Source organism: Podarcis melisellensis (assembly GCF_964234715.1).
Source record: "Podarcis melisellensis genome assembly, chromosome: 13".
Classification (NCBI taxonomy): domain Eukaryota; kingdom Metazoa; phylum Chordata; class Lepidosauria; order Squamata; family Lacertidae; genus Podarcis; species Podarcis melisellensis.
The window spans coordinates 24,950,436-24,974,045 of NC_138545.1; the positions used below are offsets into that span (position 1 = coordinate 24,950,436).

The 23,610-nt window shown below is 44.7% G+C and overlaps 2 protein-coding genes across 2 annotated transcripts in view; both read left to right on the forward strand.

The window, feature by feature from the left end:
* Positions 1-5,459: 5,459 nt before the first annotated feature.
* Positions 5,460-23,610, forward strand: part of LOC309354795 (olfactory receptor 14A16-like) — a gene marked incomplete at both ends in the record, with an annotated part of 31,312 nt that continues 13,161 nt past the window's right edge. The window contains 2 exons of the mRNA XM_081885065.1: positions 5,460-5,684; positions 14,537-14,670. Coding sequence (XP_081741191.1) covers positions 5,460-5,684; positions 14,537-14,670 — 359 coding nt within the window. The remainder of the gene's footprint in view (positions 5,685-14,536; positions 14,671-23,610) is intronic.
* LOC309355522 (olfactory receptor 14I1-like) lies at positions 9,940-10,887 on the forward strand (the record flags this gene model as incomplete). The annotated part of the gene is made up of 1 exon (XM_081886460.1): positions 9,940-10,887. The coding sequence occupies one exon, from the start codon at positions 9,940-9,942 to the stop codon at positions 10,885-10,887; it is 948 nt and encodes a 315-aa protein (XP_081742586.1).

A 23,610-nucleotide genomic window follows, 5' to 3' on the forward strand; every position in this document is an offset into this window, starting at 1 on the left:
GTCTTTGCTTAAAGACCTCCAAAGAAGGAGATCTTTCATTGATGATGCGTGAGAATGTGAACCCAAGATCTCTGACATCTGTTTAAAATAAAAATTTAAAACCATTAGCCATCTGTTTTGCAGTGAATAGGGAAACAGGGGCCAAAGGTTATCTGGTAATTAAGGTGCCTGGTCGAGGTAAATGTAAGATATAATGACTACTTATTTGCCATTAATAGATAGAAGGAAATATAGCTCTTTGTCTCCCATAAAAGGTAATAGGAAATGGGTGTATCTTTTATGATTGGTTCTAGCAAACAGCCAATAGGAATTTCAACCAGGCTGATTGGACAGAGGCAGCCAAAGGAGGAGCAAGGGGGCTGAGCTGACCATCAGGGCTGGAGTGGGCAGAGCTTTGGTAACCATATACCACTGTGTCTCTCATTTATTTGTCTGACAAATAAATTATTATTTTAATTTCTCTATTGCTGCGTTGAATATTTCATTCCAGCTAAGCGTTAACCACAAGCAGGGTGCTACAGCACTACAAAGAAACAATAGGCCCAAGGCCTCTAGATTGGCTGGTTAGCTGAGCTTATACTTTAGGTCTCCATGTGCATCAGATTAACTTTTAATAAAATCTGGGTATATTCAAAATACTTAAAAGAAAACAACTAGAAGTGATTTTTAAAGCTTTTAGGCAGCTGCCAAGACAGAATGCCTTAGAAAATATTGACACGGGTATCAACAAAATACAATCAGCTGTGGACTATAGCAAACTGCAGACACATTTCTTTCTTATTAGCTGTGCCCTGTTGCTCAGGCCAGGCTTAAACTCAATGATGTATAACATCTGAGGGGAACGATACAACCCAGCAGCCCAACAATGAAAGTTAAGTGAAAAAATATATCCACAGGCACCATGTATTTTTCCTTTGTGCTCAGGTAGGTTGGAACAAAAGATAACCAAACACTGCAAAATATCAACATGCTGAACGTGATAAACTTCATTTCAATAAATCTGTCAGGTAGTTTCTGGGCAGGCAAAAAAAGCCATGCTTGGCTGGCAATGGCCAAGAAACTCATATAGCCCAGGACAGAGTAATACATGACAGATGATCCCTTGTTACGTTTTATCTGTGTGAAAGTGACTTTACTAGCAGTTCCAATGAGTTTTAATATGTTTTTGAAATAAAGAAGGCAGCCCTCAGACAACTTCACAAGTATTGTTGCCAAACCCATGCATTGATTGGTTCATTGATATGTGCACTAATCCTCATATCTATCTTCCGATCCACACATGGGGGACTGCAAGGAAAAAGAAGAGGAGTTTGGATTTGATATCCCGCTTTATCACTACCCTAAGGAGTCTCGAAGCGGCTAACATTCTCCTTTCCCTTCCTCCCCCACAACAAACACTCTGTGAGGTGAGTGAGGCTGAGAGACTTCAAAGAAGTGTGACTAGCCCAGGGTCACCCAGCAGCTGCACATAGAGGAGCAGGGAATCAAACTGGTTCACCAGATTATGAGACTACCACTCTTAACCACTACACCACTCTGGGACAAAAGGGCTGAGCTCCCTCCAAAATGCAGTGTGCTCTGGAATGCTGCATCAGACACAGAGTGCTTATACGAATTATTTCTTTTTGTTTGTGACAAAAAACAGAGGCAGCAATAATTGGAGTGGGGGAATTCCAGTTCTGATCAGCAGTTTAGACTCATGGGAGTGTTTTCCCAAAATGCCAAAGCAGATATCCAATGAACCTCCTACACATACAGCTTTTAAAACCTGATTTAGAAATAAAACTGCTACACCATATTTTGGCAAGGGTGAAAAGAAGATGTAAAATTCTCAGACGACTCTATTAATGTATGACCTACAACCGCTAAACAAAAGACTTCACCTACCCACAATGAAACCCGCTTGTTTTTAAAGAGCCTAGGTAACTTTTGATTTTTGAAATATTAATTTAATGCTATCCATAGTAAGAAATCTATTATTCCTTTTCTTTTCTATTTCATCATTCTCTGTCTCTCCACCTTCATCTCTCTCTGGCTGTTACTCTTACAGCACAAGTTTCCCTGAGCAGTTTTGTTGTGGTGGTGGTGGTTGCTTCTGGGAACAGAAATCCAAATTAATCTAAAATTGCCACCCAGCCACTCAGATATTATCTAAGTCATTATGCTGACTGAGATGAAGGTTGACTTGCTCTCTCTCTCTGCCTCACCCCAATTCCCTGTGCAAAGACTAGGGATGGGGCAGCATTGTAAACCACACACGAGGGCAGAGGCTACCATAGGAGGCATTGGGCAGGTCACAAAACACAAATCCAGTTCCGTCCTCTAATATTTGGCTGCTTCTTGCTTATTGTGCTGCCTAGTTTTTCCTCAGTGGCTTTTTCAAAGAAAAGCTGCAATGCAGCAGTGGAGGTACCAACATTTGTAAGGTTGGCCCAAGACATATTGGTACCTGGGGTGAACATCAAAACAGCACTCCACTCCCTGCTGGGAAAGAAAGTGTGAGTGAAGATATTCAGGAACAAGCAGAAAATAAAGATCTACACCATGGTTTGCTGCCCCTGCTACCTGAGACGGTTACCTCACCTCACCTCACCTCATGGGTGGGCTGACTCTGAGCATGTGTAACATGAGCAGAACAATGCATGAACATAAATGAAACTTCCTAGCTGTCTTGATGCTTTTGTACTTAATCAGGCACATTTACCAATTTCAAGGAAAGAGGAATTACTTTAGAGAAATATTCACATACACTGTGCAAATCTGCTCATGCAAGGAGCAGGTGGAAGCAGGAATGTGGCAACACACTGAACAGTTAGCCCACAGCTAACAAACCACCAACCCCCCCCCCAAATGTGCTAAAAGATTTTCACACCAGCAGTGACTGCTGATTTTGCCACAGATTAGGGATGCAGGTGGCACTGTGGTGTAAACCACTGAGCCTGGGACTTGCTGATCGGAAGGTTGGCAGTTCGAATCCCCGTGATGGGGTGAGCTCCTGTTGCTTGGTCCCAGCTCCTGCCAACCTAGCAGTTCGAAAGCACGTCAAAGTGCAAGTAGATAAATAGGTACCGCTCCAGTGGGAAGGTAAACAGCGTTTCCGTGCACTGCTGTGGTTTGCCAGAAGTGGCTTAGTCATGCTGGCCACATGACCCGGAAGCTGTACGCTGGCTCCCTCGGCCAATAAAGCGAGATGAGTGCCGCAACCCCAGAGTCGGTCACGACTGGACCTAATGGTCAGGGGTCCCTTTAGCTTTACCTATAGGGAAATATGGCAACCTGTTTAGGGCGTATTGTCACCTCCTGGAAGAATTTTCAGATGACTCTACGAATGTATGACTAGTCATGATCTACAATAGCTAAACATAAACATCACCTACCCACAAAGAACCACAGCTGTTCATAAAGAGACAAGGTAAGTTTTAATTTTTGAACAGTGAATATAAAGCAACCTATGGTCATAAATCTATGATTCTTCATATTGGTGTTCATCATTCCCTATTTCTCCTCCAACATTACTCTTGGGCTGTTACTCTTTCACCACTTTTTTTTGTTGCTTCTGGGAACAGAAACCCAGATGAGCCACTCAGGGTTGATCCAAGACCTTTTGCTGGCTGAGATGAAGGGTGTCTTCCTCCCCACACCCCGTTCCCTTCTTAAAGACTAGATATAGGACAGCATCTTAAACCACATATGAAGGCAGCAGACTTGTAAAGTGGCAGGTCACATAGCCCTAATCCAGCTCTGTGCTCTTAGTACTTTCCTGCTGTACTACCTAACTTTTGCTCAGTGCCTGCTCAAATAAATGCTGCAATGCAATCCAGGATGTGTCACAAGAGCAGAATCACATGCACATACATGCCTCCCGGAGTCCTGGTCTGGCTGCCATGCTGCTTTTTCACTCAGTCAGACACATTCTCCAATTCCAAGGAAAGAGGAATTAGTTGGTTTAGAGAAATAGTGGCATACACATTAAATCAACTCTTTTTGGAGCAAACAGTCCCAATCATTGATTTTCATTATTACGTTTCTTGTGCAAATCTGCTAATGCAAGGAACAAATGAAAGGAGGAGTGGGGCAATAGAGGTTAGTCACTGAAAAGTCAGCCCAAAGCTGACAAACAGGCCACCCCCCCAAAAAAGTGCCAAAGAGTTTGCACCCCAGCAGTGACTGCAGATGTACAATGGGTTATTTTTTACAGATTTTGCTAGAGATCTTCTGTGGAAAATGTGGGTTAAAGGGGGGGGGAGTACAGCCTATATGTGTACTTTGTATGCATGTTGTCCTCTAGTTGCTGCAAAAACATGCATCATTAGGACCCATAACTGAGTAGTGAGCCCCTTTGCACATTTATGTGCAATATGTGTGCAAGTGGCTTCTCTTTCTGATGTTCCATCTAATGCACAGATGTCAAGGGATAGCTAGAGGGATATAGAATCATGTTGCAATGCACACATTTGTGAGTCGAGGCCCCACCCCCACTTTATGATAAAATAAGACACATGGACACAAGTATTTTAGGTTAATGGGCTAAAAAAGGCCACAACTTTATTGGTTACAGAATGTGACTGGTATTGGCTTAGGCACTGGATCCAAACTGACTATATTTGACTCCTGCCTGCTCTGCCGGGAGTCACACAAGGGTTAACAACCAGTAGGGGAAGCTTGTTGACACAAATCAACTGGAAGCTTTCCCCTAGAGTCACTGGAGGATCGTGCCATGGCCCTTATCACCACCTGGGCTTTGGACAGGAACCACGACCACTGAATTCCTTTAACGGAATACCCTTCAAAGGGAGGGGTAGGTGATGACCACAACCTCCCCTCCAATACACAACACATTTTCCAATGCCAAACTGCCAAACCTTACAAAGTTGTGATGATTTGCTTTGAGGTAGGCAAAAAAACCAAGTGGCTGGTGCCCATTTGCCAAGTGGAAAAAAAACCCAACCATGCCTCTTCAACAGGCGACCAACTGAGGTCCATAACAAGCTCAGTTGTTGAATGCATGAAAATAAGAGGGAGGAAAGGAGAGAGGGAGAAAGATCTGTGTGTGCAGGAAACAAACAGACTGAGCCACAGTTCCACACTGGTTTAAGAGCGGCAAACCACGCCCCACAGCCAGCCATATTGGCTGTCTGTGGGCATGACACAGGCCAGGGACTCATTGATGCAGTGGGCCATCCATGCCCCCTGCTAAGCGTGGGAAGCGATACCTGCTCACAGCCCCTCCCCTTGGCAAAGAGGAGAGGCTTTGCAAAAGGTGTAGAAGGGAAATGAGTGGACATAGTGAGTGGGAAAAAGAACCATCATATTGTTTTCCCAGCGGGAATTAAACAAAGGAAAATGAGATGCATTTGACTGTTAAATTAAAAGAGCTCTGTTTAAATCAAACTAGATAATCAATATTTGTATGCTAAAAATTCTTGATTTCTTACTTGTACAGGTAGCATGTGAACAAAATGCACAATCTTACATCCATGACTGTCTTTCTGCTGCTGGAATTCTCAGATGTTCGAGAACTGCAAATCTTACACTTCTTCGTATTTCTGATAGTGTACTTAATGGCAATAATAGGGAATCTCCTTATTGTTATTGCTATTCTGCTTGATCATCACCTCCACACACCCATGTATTTCTTTCTACTGAATTTGGCCATCATGGATCTTGGAACAGTTTCAGTCATGGTACCCAAATCAATGGCGATTTCCCTCCTAAATTGCAGATTTATTTCTTATTTTGGATGTGTTGCTCAAGTTTTCTTTTATTTCTTATTTGGAACATCAGATTATGCTCTGCTAACTATAATGGCACATGACCGTTATGTAGCCATTTGCAATCCCCTCCACTATGAAACAATTATGCACAAAGGAGCCTGCATTCGAATGGTAGCCATTGGGTGGATTATTAGCCTTCTTAATGCCATATTACACACTGGGGGCACATTTGCCAACAGGTTTTGTTCTAATTCTATCAATCAATTCTTCTGTGAAATCCCAAAATTATTGAAGCTCTCCTGTTCTAACTTTTACTTAGTGGAAGTTGGATTTATTGTGCTAAGCTGTAGTATAGGACTTGGTTGTTTCATTTTCATCATCATAACATACATGGAGATCTTTTCTACAGTGCGTAAAATCCCTTCTGTCCTTGGTAAGAAAAAAGCCCTTTCCACTTGCCTCCCCCACCTCACTGTTGTCTCTGTGTTTCTGTTCACTGCCGTGTTTGCTTATACAAGGCCTCCCAGTGAAGCTTCTTCTGATCTAGATATAGCTTTTGCTGTGATGTATTCTATAATTCCTGCCACATTGAATCCATTCATCTATAGCATGAGAAACAAAGAGATCAAGGCTGCCTTGTGGAATCTCTTAGATGTAGGGCATTCTTCTAAAATCATATCCAGAATTCTATAAGAAGGCATGTGGGTGCTTCACAATCACCTTCTGTATTTGACTTTCCCCCTATAATCTGTTGTAGAACATCTGTTTTGCATGAAGGCAGTTCCTGGTTTAAAACTTGGCATCTCCAAGCAGGGCAAGGAATGATGCACTGTCTGAAGGCCCAGAGAGCCACTGGAAGTCTGTGCATAGAATACAGAGCAAAATGTAACAATGGATGAATGCATATCAGGCAACTTTGACACAAATTCCCCCTAATGCGTCAACTTTATTCTGCATGTCTCCATAATTTGATCACCTGCGTCTTGCGATGGGGCCATATATCCCATGAACGACCCTATGAAGCCTCAGTCCTCCAACAGGGGGCTGAGAGGGATATATGCCCAATGCCTATGCTAAATCCTAACAAATTTTGAAATCAATAAAGTTGTGGCCATTTTTTTAAAAATCCCAGAACATTGTCTTGTTCACTTTGTTCACCTTCTTAAATTGGGCCTTGTTCTCAGAGGTGGGGGGAAATACCATCATCTCATCCACACCATACATTTAAAGCACTCTTATCACCCTTAAAGATCCATGGCTTTCCTCCACCGAATCCTGGAAAGTCTGATTTACTGAGCAATATGAAAGCTGTTAGGAGACCTCAACAAACCAAGATTCTGGGAACTTTCTCTTTATTGCATCCTCTCTCTTTACTGAATACAAAATGCACCTCCATTTAGGTAGTACTCGGCAAAAGGCTATAATCAAAGTTATTTTGGGGTCAAGAGAATGATATAGGAAGTGGCAATTCAAAGGTAGGTTTCGGTGCCATCCTCTTATAATAGAAATTATATTACTACATCTTATTGAACCAGTTGGAATTTTGGCAGCCAGGTTCTGCACTAACTGAAGCTCCTAGGTCATATTCATTGGCAGTCCTATGTATAATCCAATATATGATTCAACCAGGAGGTTACCAGAACATGGATTGCTATGGAAGTCTATCTCTATCTAGAAATGGCAACTATATTTGAATGTAATCAAACAAATCTGAACTAATGCTAGCCATAGATTCACCACACATGTCATCATTTTTCATGCATTGAGGAACATCTTGTAGATGTTATTTCTTTGCATCTGCAACTAACGTGGAAGAAGAAACATTACTTTGAGGAGTTTAAACAATGTTTTCAGATCAGCAATGCTGCACTCTTGGGAATAAGATCCCCAAATGGCAAAAGAAACTCAGAATAGTTCACTTTCCCATGTGTGCTGTCACTATTAGTTGATGCAACATTTAATGAATTTTACTGTAACATAGGCAGTCTTCATAAAGGCAACAAATCAATTACATATTCTATACTAAGGGTCACAGCAAGGGTAATGTGATCGGCTGGGAAAATGCAGGGACTCTCAAATCATCAAAAAATTCAACCCTAAAGCAGCTGGAGGGGAAACTGATTATTATAAATAAAGGTAGTTGAGTAGTTTTCTATTATTTTGATGTAATCTAGAGGTGCTGGTCACTTTTTTCATTTCCAGTAATCTATTGAGTTTCAAGTGGTCTCATGTATACTTGAAACATCAGAGCAATGATGCAGCCATCCTTAAACCATTCTACTTTACCAAATGTCTAACTTGTTAATTGTTTCCAATTTTTAAACCTTATTTAAAGTAGCCTAGCCCACAAATTTATTTGGGACTGGATCTAGGTGAGGCAAGACCTTATTGAGCATGTTTATAGTATTATTGTGCTATTCCTTTTTAGGGAATCATATGGGGGGGGGGGAGTTGCTATTTATCAAACAATGGTTTTAAATCCTTGCTGGACAGTCTCTTCTTGAACAATTATCGAGAGCAATAAAAATGCCTGTCTGCATCTCTAAATATATTATTGGATATATTGTCACTTCCTGCAAGCATTTTAAATGACCTTTTATTTTTGTGCTGCTGACTTTACTGGCAGCTCCAAAGAGTTTTAAGATGTTTTTGAAATAAAGAAGGAAGTATTCAGACAACTTCATAAGTACTTTTGTCAAAGCATGCATTGATCGGCTGCAGTAATCCTCATAGCTATGTTCCAATCTGCATATGGGTCTGCAAGGGGCAGAAGGGAAGAGCTCCCTACGAAATGCAGTGGGATCTGGAATGCTGCATCAGACTCAGAGTGCTCATATTAACTATTAGATTGTGTGTGTTTGTCATTAAAAGAGAGGCAGCTATAATTGGGGTGGGGGGGCGATGACTTCTGATTCCAATCAGCTGTTTTGGATTCATGGGAGCAATTTCCCAGAATGTCAAAGCACATTTCCAATTAATGTCCTGCACATACAACTTTTAAAAACAAATTTAGAAATATAACCACTGCACAATATTCTGGGAGGTACCAAGAAAATATGAAAACTTCTTAGATGATTGTATGAATGTGCAATTAGTGATGATCTACAACAGCTAAACCAAAAACATCACCTACCCACAAAGAAACATAGCTGTTTTTAAAGAGCCAAGGTACTCATAAGTTTTTGAACTATGAATCTAATGATACCAATGGTGATCAATCTATGATGCTCTTTCTTTGTTTTCATCATTCCATGTTTCTCCCCCTACATTGCTCTTGGGCTGTTACTCTTTCACCACTTTTTGTTGCTCCTGGGAACAGAAATTCAGATTAGTCTAGAACCATCACCCAGCCAGTCAGGGTTGATGTGAGAACTTTTGATGGCTTCTATTTTGACTGGTATTTTGATGAGGACAACCCTGTGTGAATGCTACAGAAACATTCCAAGGATGACTTGCACCAAATCCACAATGAACTAGCCATGCTATGGATAAGGGTGTGAGTAGGAGCTTCATCTCCCCCCACACTACCCTTCAGTTACTTCTATGCAGGGATAAGCTGAAATGGTACGGCATCCTTTTTTATTGAAAACTTTCGACAGCTATGAGTCAGTGCCAATCACTGGTGTGTGTGTGTGTGTGTGTGTGTGTGTGTGTATGAGAGAGAGAGAGAGAGAGAGAGAGAGAGAGAGAGAGAGAGAGAGAGAGAGATGGGGAGTGAGTGAAGGAGGTGGGAGAAGGAGAGAGAATGGATGGATGGAAGTCCTGTCATGGCTATGCAGCTGAGGTATGTATTTGAATTCACTCCCCAATAGGAACTTTCTTTTGGGGTAAAGGAACTAGTGACCATCTAGTGTCACCTTTGTATAATGCACTTAAAATTTTGTATTTGCAGCTGTAGAGTCTCAAAAATATTCAGAACACCAACAGAAATGAAAATTTCAATGATCATATATTCAATATTATTTTGTATTACAAAAGAATATTAATGTTTATTGGGTGGAAACTGCGCTTCTTAATACATTTAATAATAATAAATGAATGAGATACAGCTTACAAATGGAATGTTTTGGTGCAAAACTGTTTCACAACTGTTCATCAAAGCAAAATCTGATGGAGTTTATAGTGAAATATGAATAAACCTGTTTTAAATAACCAGTTAATACTGCCATATTAACACCTCCCAGTTTCTTCCTTCTACAGAATGAATGCAAGTACTGAAGACAAAATGAGCAATCTTACATCCATTTCCATGTTTCTGCTGAAGGAATTCTCAGACATACGAGAACTACAGATCTTACATTTCTTTCTGTTCTTAGGATTTTACTTGACAACCCTGGTTGGGAATCTTCTCATCATTGTTGCAGTAGCCTTTGACCATCATCTGCACAAACCTATGTATTTTTTCCTAACAAACTTGGCATTGATGGATGTTGGCTCCGTTTCTGCCATCATACCCAAATCTATGGCCAACTCCATCATGAACAGCAGATCAATTTCATATTCTGGGTGCGTGGCTCAAGTTTTCTTCTACTTCTTCTTTACATTCGCTGATCTTTCCCTTCTAACAGTAATGGCACACGATCGCTATGTTGCCATCTGCAACCCATTACAATATGAGATGATTATGTACAAAGGAGCTTGCATTCAAATGGTTGTCACTGTGTGGATTCTGAGTCTTCTTTATTCCATGCTACACACTTGCAGCACTTTTGTAATCACCTTCTCTTCTAATGTTGTCAATCAGTTCTTCTGTGAAGTCCCAAAATTACTAAAGCTCTCCTACTCTAACATTTACCTAGTTGAAGCTGGGCTGATTGTGCTTGGGTGTTTTATAGCACTAGGATGCTTAATTTTCATCCTCATAACATACATGCAGGTATTTGCTGTAGTGCGCAGAATACCTTCGGTGCATGGTAAGAAAAAAGCCCTCTCCACTTGCCTTCCCCACCTCACTGTGGTATCTTTGTTTCTGGGCACGGCAATCTTTGCCTATGCAAAGCCTCCCAGTAATGTTTCTTCCTTTCTTGATGTAGCTTTTGCTGTGATCTATACCATAATTTCTCCCATGTTGAATCCATTCATCTACAGCATGAGAAACAAAGAAATCAAGACTGCTTTGTGGAAACTCTTAGATTTCAGGCATTCTGCTAAAAGTACATTTAGAGTTCTATAGAAATAGTTTTGTTTCCTCTTCTGCATATGTGTGGCTAACACTGGAATTTTTTCCACTTTGCAATGTAAGCATTTTAATATTCATTAGGCATTGCTCTGTGATTCCTTCTCCTTATTATCCATGTCTTTTTAGCCTTGATTGTTCCTCTTCATTCCCATTGTGAATTGTTTATTTCATTTACAAGAGATTCAAATATAATAAAAGACAACAACCATTTCAACAACATCAAAATATAAAGCTTTGTAAGAAAGTTTTGAAGAAAACCAGGTTTCACATCATCATCATAATGTTTTTATTGCATGTCGAGGTCCCCAAGACACCCCAAATAAAAACACAATGACACTTAATTTTTGTTTAAGGTTTTTGGCATAATTTTGGCCACAACTTTATTAAAATTACAGCAATGTGAGATGTTGCCTAGGCATTGGTAGCGACTAACTGACCCCACACGGGGACAGCTCTGACATTTGCACCCCCCGCAAAGTCAGAAAGGGTAAGTCACCTGGGGAGAGAGACGGGACTGGGAACCATGCCTCACCTCTCCCCAGAATGCTCCCAGGGGCTCTTGCGTGCCCCTAGCCCCTTGCCAGGGGGTTTTGTACAAAAGCATGGTGAGCCCCTGGGTTCCTTTAAGGGAAAACCCTCCTAGCAGCAGCAGCATTTTGGAGGGGCAGGCACAGCCAAATCCATACCCCTCCACCAACCAATTCCCAAACCAATGCCTAACCGCAACCTTACAAGTTGTGGCGATTTTGCTACACAGTAGGCAAAAACCAAATGGCACCAGTCAATCAGCCAAATGGACAAACTTCCTACTGGGCCCCTGCCCCAAAACAGACGACCCCATGACAGGCATAGCAAGGTCAAGCAAACAGCCTAACATTAGGGAAAGGAGGGCGGGTGATCCGAAGCACGCAGCGAAAAGAGGAATATCATCACTGCGTGAAATGTTTTTAACAAATAGGGCTGTCAATCAATAAATGGCAACATATAAATTTCCCCAGTAACAGCCCGCCCCTGCTTAAAAGATGGCCAGACTCTTTTGCCTAGCAACAGTGAGGTGTCTCGTCAGCCCCCACCGCAACACGTGCTCTCCATGGGGGAGAACACGCTTTGCATTGTTCACCTTGCAAAATCTCATAGCTGAATCTCATGGTTGTGGATTCGAACCCATTTTGGACAAAAGATTCCTGCATTTCAGGGGGTTGGACTAGATGACTCTTGTGGTCCCTCCCAACTCTACAATTCTATGATCTATGACTCTATCTGTACTGTACTATTTGTAATAGATTGTAATAGCTTGTATGCCACTACATTCTAAAACTATTATGTTTTCTTATTAGGACTTCACCCTTGCTCACTTCATTCAACATGCCCTCTGTTATTTCCTCACATTCGTCCTCTAGAGATTCCTCTTTTCAACCCATGTAACTTCTCTGCTCACTTTTCACCTTCCTAGCCTCATTTCTGAAGCTGCCTGGATGTTATATTCTGTAGTACCACTTTGCAACGCTATTTTCACCTTCACCCCAATGTCCATGCCTTGCGATCCATTGCACACAAACTACTGCCATTGTAAACTCCTGCATCTTCCTCCTTGTACTCATTGAAACTACTAAGCACACATCCTGCCCAATTGTGCAGCCACCATTCCCTCCTTTTTGCCATACCCTTCCAGGCTACTTATGCCATCATCTTTCCACTCTTTTCTTGTAACTCCATTTGCACCCCAATTTTCACCATCACTGTCTTTCCCCTCCTCCCTTTCCCCTCCTCACCATCACTGTCTTTCCCCTCCTCCCATACTTTTCACAACCCCTTCACTTCACAAACACACCCATTTCCATGCCCCTTCTTCTCTGTTTTCTGTGCACACACCCCTTTAATCTTTTTAAAAACAAAACAAAAAGTCCCTCCCTTTTCTATGTAATCTTTGCTCACTGAGTTTTTCTTCTCACTTTCCTCTAGCTCTCCTTTATTCCACCCTTTTCCTGTCAGGTCCCTCCCTTTCTGCCTCCCACAATCACTCTGTGACACTCTCTCTCTCTCTCTCTCTCTCTCTCTCTCTCACACACACACACACACACACCTCATACCACATACTGAATACATGTACACACATGAATACATAATGCAGGAAAAGCATTATTTGTTTTTTGGGTTTTTTTACTGATGTATAGAAAAGCACATGAATCTAACATGTGAAGAGTTTGTAAATAAACTTTTTAAAAACTTGCTTGCCAAATGTGTGGTCTCTTTCTATGCAAAGGGAAGAGGTGAACTTTGGAAGCAATGTAGAAGTGGATGTTTTAAAGGTCTAATGGCCTGTATCACCTTGCTTTACTTTGCTGCATGTTTTGTGATTTAAATCTCTGCTGGGGTTCTCTCATCCAAGAGTGCTTGCCCAAAATCTGGATCTTGACATCCAGGAGTTGTTGTATTAGTTGATATCTATCTCATTTGCCTTTGTCTCATTGGAACAGCATTGTCTATGGGGTGGTGGGTAGGGGGAAGGAGCACTCACTTCACTAGATAAATAACTGTGGTTTGTTATACACCAGTTCTCCTTTAATACTGATGTTAAAATTTGAACTGGAGATGTGGGCCTTCTTTCAGATTCAGTATTTACCTCAAGGAATTTTAGCCCTACATATCATTCTTACATAGATACAATTATGTTATATTAATCGTGTATGAAACCCCAATATCATCTACTGAATCAACACTGACTTCTTGAATACACATACACACATATACTGTACATAGATACATACAAATGTCAGAACACTTGTGAACATTTTTCATGTTTTCAATCACTTGTTGCATTTATTTCATCATGCCTGCTAAAAATAGAAGAAGCAACAAGAACTTGAAGAGTTTCACCAATGTTTTCTGATCAGCTGTTTCATCAACTTGGGAGTAAGATCCAAAGTTGACAAAACAGTCCAAAAATAATTTGCTTTCCCGCATCCTTACATATGCAGACATTTCAAAGACAAAAAACATCAGTTACATGTTCTGTGGCAAGGGGCACAGGAAGGTTGAAAGTACTTCATGGAGAAGATACATGGACTTGCATATCTTTGGCAAGAGAAATCGAATCTTGCTATTAAAGGTATTTCAAAATGTTTTAATGGGATTGAGTAGATTTGATGTAAACTTGACGTTTATCAAGTTTCTCTTTTCCTATCATCTATCCATGTTCAATTGGTATCATATATACTTGAAACATGATGCTGCTGATTCAACTGTCATCATACTGTTTGACTTTAAAATGAACAATGGTGCCCTGGTAAATATTCCACATAAATGTAGGAAAGATGCAATGAGAAACTTGTTTGAAATAACTGGTTAATGAATATTGACACGTTGACACTTCTCATATTCTTCCTTCTACAGAATGAATGCAACTAATCAAGGCAAAATGAGCAATCTTACTTCCATATCCATCTTTCTGCTGAAAGAATTCTCAGAAGTTCGAAAACTACAAATCTTACACTTCTTTCTGTTCCTAGGAATGTACATGACAACGGTGACTGGGAATCTTCTTATTGTTGCAGCGGTAGCCCTTGATCATCATCTGCACAAACCTATGTATTTTTTCCTAACAAACTTGGCACTGATGGATGTTGGCTCCGTTTCTGCCATCATACCGAAATCGATGGTCAATTCCATCATGAACAGCAGGTCAATTTCATATTCTGGGTGTGTGGTTCAAGTTTTCTTCTTCTACTTCTTTGTAGCATCAGACCTTTTCCTTCTAACGGTAATGGCACACGATCGGTTTGTTGCCATCTGCAACCCATTACAATATGAGACAATAATGCACAAAGCAGCTTGTATTCAGATGATCGTCATTTTGTGGATTACAAGTCTTCTTTATGCCATGTTACACACTTGTGGCACGTTTGCAAATACATTCTGTTCAAACACTGTCAATCAATTTTTCTGTGAAATCCCAAAGTTACTGATGCTCTCCTGCTCTAACATTTACCTAGTTGAAGCAGGGTTTATTTTGATAGGGTGTTTTATAGGAATAGGATGCTTCCTTTTCATCATCATAACATACATGCAGGTGTTTGTTGCGTGTTGAGTCCCACAATGCCACCCACCAAGAAAATCACACTTCACACATCATTTTTGTTTAAGGTTTTTGGCATAATTTTGGCCACAACTTTATTAAAATACAAATACGTGAGTGGTTGCTTAGGCATTGGTTATGACTATCTGTCCTTGCCCATGGACAGAGCTGGTCTTCCGGATTCCAGCGGAAGCCAGCGTGGGAAACAAGTATTGGGTGAGAAAATGAAGCCGGGGATCAGTCTCACACCTCTCACCCTCATGTTCCTGTGGGGCTTGCACGGCCCAGGTCCGACTCCGGGGACAAGGACAAAGAATGGCAAGCCCCTGGATTCCTTTAACGGAATTCCCTTTCCGCATCACCATTGGAGGGGTAGGCACTTACCCCTCAACCAACCAATTTAACCAATGCCTAACCGCCAACCTTACAAGTTGTGACTTATTTGCTACGCAGTAGGCGAAACCCAAATGGCACCAGCCAATCAGCCAAATGGTAAATTCCTACCAGGCCCCCGCACCAAGGCGGACGACCCCATGACAGGCATAGCAAGGTCAAACAAACCATAAACCTCGCCTATTAAAGGGAGGGTGGGCGGGTGATCCGGTGCAGAAGCCACGAGGACGCCCGGGGGAGGCGACCTGAATATATATACCCTCTGTTCCTCCTCCCTTATTGGCCATATGTAAATTCACAGGCAACACCATTAACCCCTTACAGCCTTTGGCTGCCTCCATCTGCCTGGAAACAGCAGGGTGGCTTGTATGTCCCAACCGCAACACGTGCTCTCTGTTTCAGTGAGAACACGCTTTGCGTGTTGAGTCCCACAATGCCACCCACCAAGAAAATCACACTTCACACATCATTTTTGTTTAAGGTTTTTGGCATAATTTTGGCCACAACTTTATTAAAATACAAATACGTGAGTGGTTGCTTAGGCATTGGTTATGACTATCTGTCCTTGCCCATGGACAGAGCTGGTCTTCCGGATTCCAGCGGAAGCCAGCGTGGGAAACAAGTATTGGGTGAGAAAATGAAGCCGGGGATCAGTCTCACACCTCTCACCCTCATGTTCCTGTGGGGCTTGCAGGGCCCAGGTCCGACTCCGGGGACAAGGACAAAGAATGGCAAGCCCCTGGATTCCTTTAACGGAATTCCCTTTCCGCATCACCATTGGAGGGGTAGGCACTTACCCCTCAACCAACCAATTTAACCAATGCCTAACCGCCAATGGAGCCCTACGCTCACCGCCAACCACTCACAGCCCCAGCCAAGACCTCAGCTTGGCTATCACAGCCGCCAGCCAAGCCTTATTCCCTAAGGCCGACAGGTGCACTCCATCACCCCTGAAAAGAGATTCGTCCCTAGCAAGAATCTCGGGATGAGAAATCACATCACCCCCCAGCTCAAAAACCTTTTTTGAGACAGCGGCATTGACACGCTTCCTGGCCCTTTCAATTGCCGTCGGGCAACGACTGCCTCTCCAAACCCGCCTTTGCAAGAACCTTGACCAGAATATTTTTGCTGCCGGCACCATTGCGTGCAGCACTTCCAGGTCACCCAATATTGCAGTCCGTAAATAAACACAGCCCATGGTAACCAGGTCGTTCTCCCCAAGCTGCGCCACAATGGCCGTGGGCGGCCCTTCAACGCCCAACTGCCTTCGCATCAACGGTAGAAACTCTGTCCAAGACATTCCCCTTCTGGACAGCCATGATACATGTACGTGAGGAGGAAGGCCGAGACCTGATCCCAATCCTCGCTGCCTGGCCTCGATGCCGGCCCAATGCACGATGCTGTGCCCCACCATCCAGATACGGACTGCTGCTACACCTGGGATGAACATGTAAATAAAGAAACATATGTTAACGAACATAACCTCTAAATGCGTCCGATTTCCAACGACCCAAATTCTTTATTCTGCTGGCAGACAGGCCCCAATGCGCTGCCGTTGTGGCTGCCCCGATCCTAAACGAATGGGGGGCAAAACCAGAAGCAGAATCACCACAAGCCATGATGGCCTTCCGCATCACCATTGCAAACTGGCGCCTAGACAGGGGCAACCCATTCTCATGCCTCAACAACGGACCTTCCCCAGGAGCCCGGATGGCCAGGTATTTACTAACATCCTTAACCGGGCAAGGTCCCTTCCCTCCTGTGGCAGGGAGACGAAGAAGGGCTCCCTTTCCTTTCTGGTCAGTTTTAGAGCATCTAATCAAGAGCCTTAGCTCATTCGGGAACAACAGTGCATCCCGAAGTAATAATCCCCTCGAATGGCCATGTTTATGTTCCTCCCATACGATTTCACCAACCCTCAAAGCTCCGAAGAATGCAATAGAAAAGGCTGCAGAAAAGAGGCGAGCCTCATACCTGGACCAGCAAACCTTTCACAGTTCTCTGCGCATCTTACACAGCAAATCAAATGATATAGGGTGTCGAATAGCTGGCCGAGAAGGACAGAGCCTACCCCACCCCTCCAGGGCTCTACGCACCACAAACTTCTCACAAGGATCTTTGCCAAAGTAAGCCTTACAGAAAAAGGCAATGGCGGCTGCCTGGATCCTTATCGTCTTAGGCGCGCGACCCAACTGAAATAGGTGCGCCAAATATTTCAGCACCTGAGAGGTAGATGGTGAAGCCAACCTTTCCTGCCCAGCTGACTGGTGCGTAAAAGACCAAAAATCATTCCAAGCTTTAGTGTACGACCTGAGAGTAGAAGAGGAAATAGAGGCCGCTACTCCCTGAAAAACTAATTCCTGCCAAGGCTCCAGAGATGATCCGGGAAATATTCCGGACGTTCCTGAGCCTCCGGAACCAGAAGTCTGAACCGCTCCATCTGAAAACGGGACAGAGCATCGGCAATTTCGTTAGACACCCCAGGAACGAAACGAGCAGAAAACACTATGTTATAACGTAAACAATGTAAAACGAAAGCCCGTAACAGGGCCGAAACCCTCGGAGAACGGGATGACAGCTTGGCCAGCACATCCACCACCGCCTGGTTATCGGTCCAAAAGCAGACACGACGGTCCCTGAACTCTTCGACCCACAAGTGCACTGCCACTGCAATGGGAAAAAACTCGAGAAAAGTTAGGTCCCGCGTAATGGCTTCCCCTTGCCAATCAGGAGGCCAACGCATGGCACACCACCTGCCCATCCAATATAAACCAAAACCTAGTGAACCGGCCGCATCTGAATGCACCTGGAAATCGTTATGCAAGTTCAGCGTGTCCTGCCATAACGACACCCCATTAAAATCCTCTGAAAATTCAAGCCAAATGTTGAGGTCAGCCCTCACCCCACTAGAGAGGCGAACACCGTGAGGCGAGCCAAACGAGAACAAAAGGGGCGACCCGGAGCCACCACCCTACATGCAAAATTCAAGTGCCCTAATAACGATTGTAGCTGCAATAGGGACACCTTCGTTAGCGGGAGCAATTCTCTTATGACCGTCTGCAACGCAACCAGCTTATCCTTTGGCAAGCTAGAGGTTTGGGACACCGTATCCAACAGGATACCCAGGTAAGTGAGGCGGGTCGAAGGACCCTCCGTCTTTTCCGCCGCTAATGGCACCCCCAATTCCACTGTAAGATCCGCGAATGCCCGCAACAACACCGAACAATTATCGGTAGAACAATCTGAAGCCAGTAAAAAATCATCCAAATAATGAGTAACTCCGACCAGCCCGGTCTTTTCTTTGAGGGCCCATTCCAAAAAGGTACTAAAAGATTCAAACGCAGCGCAAGCTACCGAACAGCCCATAGGCATGGCTTTGTCGAAATAATATTTTCCTTCAAACTGGAAACCTAGAAGCCAAAAGTCCTCCGGATGAATAGGCAGTAGACGAAACGCCGATTCAATATCGCATTTTGCCAGCAAAGCAGCCCTACCAAATTTCCGAATCATCTTGATCGCGTGATCAAGGGAGGCATACTTCACTGAGCAAAGCTCTGGAGGAATCACATCGTTAACCGATGTACCCCTAGGATGTGACAAATTATGAATCAATCGAAACTCGCCTGGGGCTTTCTTAGGCACGATACCCAATGGGGATACATGCAAATTAGGAAATGGAGGGGCAGAAAAAGGACCAGCCATCCGAAGCATAGCCACTTCCTTAGAAATCTTCCTATGGGCAATTTCAGGCAATTCACGAACCGATTTTTGATTAGACGGATTCCGTGCCACCGGCGTCATGGCTACCGGGATCCGAAAACCAACAGAGAAGCCTTCACTCAAATAACGCGCCGCTACCCTGTCCGGGTAGAACTGAAGCCACCGCAATAAGGCCGGCAAACACACAGGAGTAAAGGCCAATGAAGTCAGTACACTATTTTGCGGTACCTGAGGTGGAGGGGGAGGGGGCGGCGGGCTTGGGGGGTTGCTGAGAACCCCCTCTTCCCCCACGAAAGGGCCGCCTGCCACCAAAACAGGAGGAAGCGGGGTGCGCTCCGTTGCACTTTTCGCAATTATGCGCAAATCTACAAGTTAGACGCTGACAAGAGGCCCTATTAAAATCCCAACATGGCAGGCGACGGCCTGTTTTAAAAGCAAAATTCTTCAACTTCTGCTGCTCCGGTACCTTCTTGTCGATAAGTGGGGCCACGTAAGTGGTCCACACGTCAAGATCCTTACGGTCCCAACGGGCAGAATGAATCTTAGCACCACGACGCCTGAAATTCTCATCATACTTAATTGCCGCTTTCTCACCCGCTTTGGTGAAGGCGGAGCGCACAATGGATAAATAGACTATCAAATGAAGGGACCTCCTAGGATAAGCTGCCATAACTACGCCGGCAAAGACCTGGAAACAATCGAGCCAATGCTCAAAAGTCCTGTCAACCGCAGCGGTCCCTGAACGCCTCTTGGAAGAAGAGTTTCCTTTCTCCTGATCATCAGAAGGTGGAACCAATTTGAAGATATCAATGTAGCGCCCATTTAGAATTCTGGACCGCAATTTTGACGACAAATGAGAGCCTGGAATAATATCCCTGGCCGAGTTAGTTGAAACTTTAACGTCAGGAACCAACACGCCATCCCTACATTCCTGTACAGCCCCATACTTTGCCCGATGAGTGTTCGACCTGCGTTCCCAAGCCCATCGAGGGAGCCCAGAGACCGATTCGCCAAAACCCCAATAAAGCTCCATGTAACTACCCTCATCATCCGAACTAGAGGAAGACGTACCCGAAAGAGAGGAAGAAGAGTCGTCCTTCTTCCGCTTCGCACGCTTCCTGGATGACCTTCTGTGATGACGCTTCCCCCCCAACGACTTCCTGGCGGGGACCGGGAGACTGTCTTCGATAGAGGACTCCGAATCGGGATCCCGCTGAGATGGGACTGGAACAGACTGCATAGAGACAACACGTGAGGTGCCAGAACCCGATGCTACTTCAGCTGGAGGCCGAGCGGGCGTACACCGGCGAGTAGAAACCGCCGGTGGGGCGCTTCTTTTAGCAGCCCGCCCAGAGAGGCGGCCCGACCTCCGAGGCTGGTTCTGAATAACAGGAAGGACAGGGGACTGGGTTAAATGCGGGCCCCCAATTAGGCCCCCTGTTGGAGATCCTTCACTCCCGTCTTCGCTAGATGACGGGGAGGCTGGCGAAGACAACAAAGCCGAGGAGGGCGGCCTTCCGGATGTAGATGGTTGCGAAGAACAACGTTGCAGGACGCCGTCCATTTCTGCTGCAAAGCGTGAAAGGGCCGCAGGATCTCCAGCCATGCTTGCGACTAAGGATTGCACTCTCCCCACTGTTTGGCTGGGAGAGGGTGAGCGAAGCGCCTGAGATGGGCCCCTAATAGGCCGTTTCGAAGCCCTGGCTGAACCGGAGCAAACAGCCTTCTTTGGTGCCATACCTGCTAGCAGGAAAGAAAATCAAAAGCCAGTTACTTCCCAAAGCAGGAACGTTGCTAAACAGTAACAATTTCCAACCAGAATACCGCTGCTGTGCCCTAGCACCACTGCTTCCCAGCCGCTCCTGCAAGGACCAATAGGCAATCAACCTATACAGGAAGTATGAGCAAGGAATTAGCTCTTGGCTGTAAGCAACGATAAAATTTCAAAACGCAGATAAATCAGTATCAATCTATCTATCTATCTAACTATCTACCTATTTGACTGGATACAGGCCCAACCTGCAAAGCAGTTATTCACAAACCCAAAAGGAGCGCTGGAGTCAGGCCAAAAGGTCCCACCTCCAGACCAGAAACAATCAAAGACGAACCAGGCAACGATAGACTGCTATCCTTGACCCACTTAAAACAACTAATTAGCCGGATATGCCAATATTCAAACAACCAGCAGGGGGAGGGGGCAGCCGCTCACAATGAGAATAAAATTAGGCGCGGTACCACCCTGGGCCACCAGGGGGAGCCCAAAGTGGGGAATTGGTTGCGATTACGCAGCAAATTAATAGTAAAGGAGAAGGCCCCAGGCCGCGCCGGGGAAATTCCCCAGGTCACTGTGGGCCCTGACGCAGCGGCGCGGAGCCAAACCGGCAGTTCAACTTAAGCAGGGCCCGCAGAAGCTCCAAAATGGCGGGCGCTAGCAGCCACGGCCGCGCAGTCGCGCGGACCAGGCCCCAGGTCCCTGCAGGCCCGAGCACGCAGGCGCGAAGCCAGGCAGGCCGCACCAGTCTCCTGCGGGGCCTAGAGGCCTCTATATGACGAGCGCCCACCCACAACAGCCGCGCGAACGCGCGGCACAGGCCCAAAGTCCCTAAAGGCCCACGCGTGCCGGCGCGCCGCAAGCAGGCCGCTCGCTACCCGACGGGGCCAACAGGAGGCAAAAAAGGCGGGCGTGCCCTCACCGCCACCGCGCGATCGCGTGGACTAGGCCCAAGCGCTGGGGATGAGGGTGCAGCAACGGCCCAGACCGAATGCTACAGCCTCGAAAATAAAGGTAACTTTCGCCGCAGCGCCGGGGGGGGGCGGCCTGATGGCGCTCAGTAATCACGGCACTGCAGTTGCCGAAAATAAGAGGGGGGTAGGCCGCGCCCTGCTGCACCTCCGCCCCAAACGCCCTCGTAGCCCTCCGGATTCGCCAAAAGAGGAGCCCAAAAGGCCGGGGAGGAAGCCTCCCCCCCGGGCCCGGGGCGGGGGTGGAGAAACCTCTCCCAGCCGAACCTCTGATCGCCGCCGTTAAATAAACAATAAAACAGGGGGGGAAAGGATGAGTAAAATAAAAGAGGCGGAGGAGGGGAAAAGAAATTAACAGGAGAAAACAAAGGAAGAGAGAGGAATTAGGAAATAGGAAGAATTTAGAACAGGAGTAAGTAGATATCAGGCTCAGTATACAACCGGTTCCAGCAGACCGCTCCTTGATCCGGTGCAGAAGCCACGAGGACGCCCGGGGGAGGCGACCTGAATATATATACCCTCTGTTCCTCCTCCCTTATTGGCCATATGTAAATTCACAGGCAACACCATTAACCCCTTACAGCCTTTGGCTGCCTCCATCTGCCTGGAAACAGCAGGGTGGCTTGTATGTCCCAACCGCAACACGTGCTCTCTGTTTCAGTGAGAACACGCTCTGCAGTGCGCAAAATTCCTTCTGTACATGGTAAGAAAAAAGCCCTCTCAACTTGCCTTCCCCACCTTACAGTTGTCACTGTGTTTGTGTTCACTGCAATCTTTGCCTATGCACGGCCTCCCAGTAGTGTTTCTTCTGATCTGGATATATTTTTTTCTGTTATATATACCATAATTCCTCCTATGTTGAATCCATTCATCTACAGCATGAGAAACAAAGAAATCCAAAATGCTTTGTGGAAACTCTTACATTTAGGGCATCCTTCTAAAAGTATATTTAGAGTTCTATAAAAACCACATTGTTTCTGTTTCTGCATGTGAATGGTTGGCCCTACAATTTTTCAGCTTGAACTGAAATCATTTTAATATTTCTTAGGCATTGCTCTGTGCACCCTTCATCCAATTTTCTATGTTATCCATCCATTGTTCTCCTTCTACCACTTTTAAGATTGTCTATTTCACCTCCAACACATTCAAATGTAGTGCAATCAGACTTAACTGTGTCAGCAAATCTTAAGAGAAAATCTTTTGATTATCTTGTTCAATTAGAAAAGGTTTGATTGAAGGACGTTGTGCATATATGGGTTTCTATTTGATAATAAAATATATTTTAAAGCAATGCATTGAATCTGAAACTGCATGCTGCAGACAATACACAATACTAGGAATGAAATATATTGTGGGGTAGTACTGTGGAATATTTGACAGCTCTGTATCCTTTATCTCTCTCATTTGAGAAAGTTATGGGGCAAGTTCCAGAGGGGAGGGGGGGTGCACTGGGACATCTAATCTCAGTGATCATGGGCAGGAGGAGGAGTTATGCTAAGACCAGACCATGTCATTACCGAGGAGGGAGGCTTAGTCATTGTTTGAAGACTATCCCTGCCTCCAGGTCTGGTCTTGACCAGATGGTTACTGGAATCAACAAGGGAAACCCACATGACCTGAAGGTGTTGCTGTGCAATGCTAGGTCAATGATTCATAAGACCACTGCCATCCATGACTTGATTGTGGATGGAGGACTTGACCTGTCATGTATAACAGACTTGGTTGGATGAAGCAGATGGGCCACTTCTTGTCCACCAGGTTTCTCTTACGCACAGCAACCCAGGTCA